The 6,939-nt window shown below is 35.7% G+C and overlaps 1 protein-coding gene across 1 annotated transcript in view; it reads left to right on the top strand.

Moving 5' to 3' along the window:
• LOC106468049 (tyrosine-protein kinase Src42A-like) overlaps positions 1 to 4,613 on the top strand; it is a 27,425-nt gene extending 22,812 nt beyond the window's left edge. The window contains 4 exon segments of the mRNA XM_013928446.2: positions 97 to 255; positions 825 to 1,003; positions 1,914 to 2,070; positions 3,542 to 4,613. Of these exon segments, the coding sequence (XP_013783900.1) occupies positions 97 to 255; positions 825 to 1,003; positions 1,914 to 2,070; positions 3,542 to 3,753 (707 nt within the window). The 3' untranslated portion in view covers positions 3,754 to 4,613.
• Positions 4,614 to 6,939: the final 2,326 nt, after the last annotated feature.

The following is a 6,939-nucleotide window of genomic DNA, read 5'->3' as shown; positions in this document are numbered from 1 at the left end:
CCTTGCTGAACCTAAAAGTGATTTTTATGATATACAGGTACAATGGATCCCAAGGACTTCCTTGCTGAACCTAAAAGTGATTTTTATGATATACAGGTACAATGGATCCCAAGGACTTCCTTGCTGAAGCTCAAATCATGAAGAAGCTACGTCACCCGAAGCTGGTTCAGCTCTATGCTGTATGTACGCTAGAAGAACCGATTTACATCGTCACTGAGTTGATGAAGAATCGTAGTTTACTGGTATATCTTCAAGGTAATCAAGTTTAGCGTGAACTGATGGGAATCTAAGCAATACAGTCAACTTGCTGGTTATGTGCAGTTGAAAGATTGAATAGATGTATAAAAACACTTGTGTATTCATATATCAAAAGGTTGAATAATGTTATTGTGGTTAAGAAGTTTATGTTGACATCAAGATTGTTCTCAGATAATTAAGTTTAAAAATTTTTTGGGGGTTAAATGCTTCTGTAATATTAAATATATTGATAATAAGCAAATGTAGCCCCAAAAAATAACTGGTAAAATTCATATCTACAGTTTATAACAACGTAAAGTAAGTTAGAATTTGTTATTTTTGGCACCAGCTTAGTTTTTCCTTCTTTATCCTATTGTGTTGATGGATAGGATATTTTTTGCAGATGTATTGGTCATATATAATTGCTGCTTTTTGTTTCAGACCATACATAGATGTGTTGTGTGTGTTGCATAATAAATCAATATTTATAATTAACACAACTGAAAACGATACTTTTAGGGGTGCAGTCAAGGTTTTTATAACACAGGTTCTGTGTATAAAGCTGTCAATTTTTTGTGTTTTTGAAGGAAAGGGACGTGTTTTGAAGCTTCCACAGCTGATCGATATATCAGCTCAGATAGCTGCAGGCATGGCTTACTTAGAGTCCCAGAATTACATCCACAGAGATCTGGCCACTAGGAACATTCTTGTCGGGGAAAACAACATGGTGAAGATTGCGGATTTCGGCTTAGCTCGGCTGATTAAGGTACGAGAGAGTGAAGGATTCGTTGCACGAAGATTGATTTCATTTGTCATGCTACTACTTTGATCTTATAAAATTGAAGCAAAAGCAAAATTTAAATTACCAAGATAAGCATAGGATATCTTGGTGAGTGTCACTGTTGTTCTAACCTTCTGAGGATGTTACTGAAACATTGACAGAATGTAGATTTTTTTTTTAATTTCTAAAGATATGCTAAAAGTAGTCATTGAAATTTACACTCATCAGTGAAAATATATACATATAAAACAAAACACAAGAACTGTTTAAAGTAATATATATATATATATATACACACACACACTCACATATAAAATGAAACTCAACAACTGTTTAGGGTTGCCAACTTTTCTATGTGAAAAGAAAAAATTTTCTCGCACAAAAATAAAGTACTATAATATTGTATTTTGTTTGTTTTCTTGTTTGAAAATTGTATATATTTGTGGTCTTTCTTCTTTTGTGTAAGTTGAATATTGTGTCTAGTAGGGTTAATTAACCCAGATACAACTGGTGTTAGTTGAATATCGTGTTTAGTAGGGTTAATTAACCCAGATACAACTGGTGTTAGTTGAATATCGTGTTTAGTAGGGTTAATTAACCCAGATACAACTGGTGTTAGTTGAATATCGTGTCTAGTATGGTTAATTAACCCACATACAACTTGTGAGTAAAACAGTGTTTTTCCAAGTAAAATTAGACATTGAAAAATGTTTTGGGTAGCTTGAGAAATAAAAAGAAACTTAGGATAATGACCAAATTTAATATCTTAAAAGCAAATACTTAATAATAATCTTCACACACATATATTAACAGAGAAACCTTCTTAGTTAAGGAAAATATTTTTGAGACAGTGTAATGTTTTTAACAAATATATATGTTAACTACTGTGTGGCAGGAGAATGAATACGAAGCAAGGGTGGGTGCACGATTTCCCATCAAGTGGACAGCTCCCGAAGCTGCCAACCACAGCAAGTTCTCCATTAAGTCCGACATCTGGTCGTTTGGTATTTTACTTACAGAACTGGTCACTTACGGAAGGATTCCTTATTCTGGTAAAGATGAAAACTTTATCTATTTGTATTACTTTTACTCAAGATTGTTGTTGCTAATCTAACCTGAAAATCTCTTTACCTGGTGTGAGGATATTAACCAATTTGTTATCTTGACCTTTGATATCACTGACCTGCTATGGTAAATGTGTGTGCTCATATGTCCAACAGTAACACGTCACTGTAGATGTTTTAACATCACACTGGACTTGGCCAGTAACACATCACTGTAGATATTGTAACATCACACTGGACTTGGTCAGTAACGTGTCACTGTGGATGTTGTAACATCACACTGGACTTGGCCAGTAACACGTCACTGTGGATGTTGTTACATCACACTGGACTTGGCCAGTAACACGTCACTGTAGATATTGTAACATCACACTGGACTTGGTCAGTAACGTGTCACTGTGGATGTTGTAACATCACACTGGACTTGGCCAGTAACACGTCACTGTGGATGTTGTTACATCACACTGGACTTGGCCAGTAACACGTCACTGTGGATGTTGTAACATCACACTGGACTTGGCTAGTAACACATCACTGTAGATGTTCTAACATCACACTGGACTTGGCCAGTAACACATCACTGTAGATATTGTAACATCACACTGGACTTGGCTAGTAACACATCACTGTAGATGTTTTAACATCCCACTGGACTTGGCCAGTAACACATCACTGTAGATGTAACATCACACTGGACTTGGCCAGTAACACATCACTGTAGATGTTGTAACATCACACTGGACTTGGCCAGTAAAATGTCACTGTAGATATTGTAAAATCACACTGGACTTGGCCAGTAACACATCACTGTAGATGTTCTAACATCACACTGGACTTGACCAGTAACACATCACTGTAGATGTTGTAACATCACACTGGATTTGGCCAGTAACATGTCACTGTGGATGTTGTAACATCACACTGGACTTGACCAGTAACACATCACTGTAGATGTTCTAACATCACACTGGACTTTGCTAGTAACACATCACTGTAGATGTTCTAACATCACACTGGACTTGACCAGTAACACATCACTGTAGATGTTCTAACATCACACTGGACTTGGCCAGTAACATGTCACTGTGGATGTTCTAACATCACACTGGACTTGGCCAGTAACACGTCACTGTAATTTCATCCATTAACCCTTTTAGACTCTGATGTTTTTACATTTTTTTGCTGGACTTTCTAAAGAATGGTTTATTTAATTTTACATGTTTGTCTTCCCCTTTACGTGACTGATTAGTATAACTCTCATATTATATTGACACATTATACGTTTAGAAAAGTATTTATACCAGCAGTTGAACACGCATCACAGAAATGAAAGTTTGGTATACATTTGCTAATCAATCACTTCCACTACAGTTTAATATTATCCCTCATCTTCTAGGGTAGTAAGAATTCACTTATTGTGTGAGAATTGTAATCACAGGAAAAGTTCTTTGGATTTCAGGTATGACCAATGCAGAAGTTCTCCACCAAGTGGAGCACGGATATCGCATGCCCTGCCCGTCGGGGTGCCCGTCGAAGTTGTACGACATAATGCTTGAATGCTGGCACAAAGATCCTCAGAAGAGGCCAACCTTTGAAACCTTGCAGTGGAAACTGGAAGACTTCTTTACTCGTGAGAGCTCGGAATACAAGTTGGCAACGATGGCCTGTTGATCAGTGCACTGGAGAGAAAGTTAATGATTTGCATAATTGAAGTAGTTGCCAGAACGATGTGATTGAATTGTCCAGTAAAAGTGATGTCTGTACTAATGAATAGTAAGAATGTAATATATCTTAAGATCTCACCTGAAATGATTCAACTGAGGATGTCATGCAATAAGATAGGCTCGTGTGATACAGTGCCTGATGAAGTTATTAGAAATCATGAGTTACTTCACAATCAAGGGGGTAGTGCTACCCAATCAGCAAGTAAACCCTTCTCGAAATAAGTTGCAACTGAGTGAATTAATTTCATGGTTACCACAAATGCTGAACAAATTAACCACTAGGTGGAGTGAATGGCAGCTTTGTTCATTAGATAAAATTTCTTGCGAATTATGTCACCTTATTTATTTAAGTTATTATTTAGAGATATTTCAAATTTCATCATTGTTTTTTTTTCTTAAACAAAGTGTGTACACAGCTGAAACTGTACAATGAGATCAAGATTACAGCTGTTAACAATGAGATCAAGATTACAGCTGTTAACAGATCAAGATTACAGCTGTTAACGAGGTTATAATTCTGCTGGGGTATTTTAACTTTCGAGATATAGATTGAGAAACTTTATATTTAACTGTGAGGGATGGAGGTTCTTAGTTTTCTTCACCTATTGGTCAGTGAACTTACTAGAAACAATGCTGTTTCAGATCTGTTGTTAACTTACAATAGAGAAACTGTTGACAGGGTGGAGACTGGGCAACATTTGGGTATGAGGGATATAGAGAAACTGTTGACAGGGTGGAGACTGGGCAACATTTGGGTACGAGGGATATAGAGAAACTGTTGACAGGGTGGAGACTGGGCAACATTTGGGTATGAGGCAAATGTTGCCCAGTCTCGACCCTGTCAAGTTTCTCTATATCCCTTGTACCCAAATGTTGCCCAGTCTCCACCCTGTCAACAGTTTCTCTATATCCCTCATACCCAAATGTTGCCCAGTCTCCACCCTGTTAACAGTTTCTCTATATCACTCATACCCAAATGTTGCCCAGTTTCCACCCTGTCAACAGTTTCTCTATATCAATAATTATTCAATTTGGTGTGATGTTTCATTGCATATGAAGATATAGAATAATGAAATTTTGCTAGAACTTTCAAAACAGCAAATATTTAACATATTTTAATGGTGGGAATGATAGGATAAAGGGGTACAAGTATAAATTTTAGTGGTAGGGTAGGAGTCACTTGCAGCTTAAATCAGTTTTATTTTTCTAACAGGGTGGCTGGCCTTTGAAATGTTCACCTTTGGATGTGGTGGATTCAGTAACTTTGAGGGGAGGCTTGATAAAAACTTAAACGATCAGGGCTTGATTTTTTTCCCCTTGTGTTAAGCGGCCTCTATGGATCAACAGACTGCCTGTTGTCCTTGAGTTTTATATTATAAAGACTTCTTGAATATCTCGTTTTGATTTCGAACGTAAGACTATTCAACTCAGAATAATCTCTAGCTTTGTTATTACCGAGGATTCCTTTTTTTGTGTGTGTGTGTATAAACGAGATTAATGCTAAAGATGAAAGAGACGTTTGATGTGTGTCAGAGAACATCATTTTTAGTAGGTGAAGTTAAGTTATAGTAAATGGACGGTAGAAACGTGATGTGAACTATGTTACGTGCAAGGAAAACGTGGTTATTCGTAACACGTGGTGGGAATTATAGAATCAATGAGCACTTAATGTAAAACATTCGTGAATTATAAAACACAATAATGTAATAAAGTGTGAAATTTTTTAAAACTTGAAGTCTGATTGAATTTCAGACCTTCATAAATTACTGTTTAATATTGTAGTTTTTCTCAGTGTTCTTAAAACCTGATAGTGATCTAACAGACGAAAAAAAAAGGGTAATTAAAAAATTAAAGTCATATGATATATATATGTGTGATATAATTTAAAAAGGGCTACAATCACGTTTGTGTGTGTGTGTGGTGGGGCAGAAGTTGTATTTAATAAAGCCAAATATATATGTGTGCTTAAAAAAAGTCAAAATAGGTTCCTTTGCCTATGGTTTCTTATCCACTGAGACACTCAAGTGTAAAATTAATGTCTTTAACAGTCTCTTGGACCTTTATCTCTTGCAAATACACAGAAATATGAACCTAGAAGGAACCTGAGCTGCTATTGTTTATGTTCTTTAGTGCTGATCTTTAAAACTAGAATTAGTTGTCCTGTTTTTAAGTTGTTACAATTTCCCTGTCGGGTTCACGCTTAATCGCACTTACTGAATAACATAACGTTTGAAAGTATAACCCAAGTTCTCTATGTGTATCATAGTAAATCTTGCTCTTTTTAGTGATTACAGAACAGCAATTTGAGAAGTAAGATATTTGTAGATGTACGGCTACCCAAGGTTTTAGGTCGCTTTACCACTCGATATTTTGTTAAATTTTTTTCAAATGTTGTTTTTAATGTATATATTATATAGAACCTGGTTTCAGCTCAAATAAATAATACTGTATTTGAGCTGGTCTGATGAGCCCTGGTAACGGGTGAAAGGCCTCTTCGGCACTGGATGTTGTAGGTGTAGTGTTTTCCCTTTGCTTTCACTCGTGGGAAATCTTTCACACTAACATTGGAGGATGATTAAAACATCTGAATGTTTTCAATATACAAAAATCGTTTATTTATTTACATTCTCGTTTTTTCTAAGTAGATACATTACTTTAAGATGTATGTGCTATTTAACTGAAGAACAACCTCAGCCGGTTCCATCTCTTCCAGGTTAAATCACTTGCATGTATTTTTCCCAAGTTTCATAATAATCTTGGTCATTGCATGTTTTTTTAAAACACTAAATATTTTAGCTAGATTTTTCTAGCCAACATCTTCACTCGAACATGGTACAAACTTGAGTGCTAATAAATACGTAAAATGTTCTAGCTCACGGGTAAGATACCAAAAGACATTGTTATTATTGTTTACCTACTCATGAAGCTGTTAGTCATGTATTGTAAACATGCGTCTTTTATTGTGTTTTTTTCTCTCATTGAAATGCTGAAAAGTGGTGTTTCTTGACTTTCAGTGCATATATATATATATATATATATATATACAAAGAATAAATAGATTACTTGTTGTTGTTATTTTACTAGTTAGTCTTGTATACTCGTAGTTTATTAAGTCTACAAGACGAGGGTATAG

This window comes from Limulus polyphemus, unplaced genomic scaffold, assembly GCF_000517525.1.
Source record: "Limulus polyphemus unplaced genomic scaffold, Limulus_polyphemus-2.1.2 Scaffold2849, whole genome shotgun sequence".
NCBI classification, from domain to species: Eukaryota; Metazoa; Arthropoda; class Merostomata; order Xiphosura; family Limulidae; genus Limulus; species Limulus polyphemus.
Note: the sequence above shows the minus strand (reverse complement) of the source record. Positions and strands in the feature narration are given on the sequence as shown.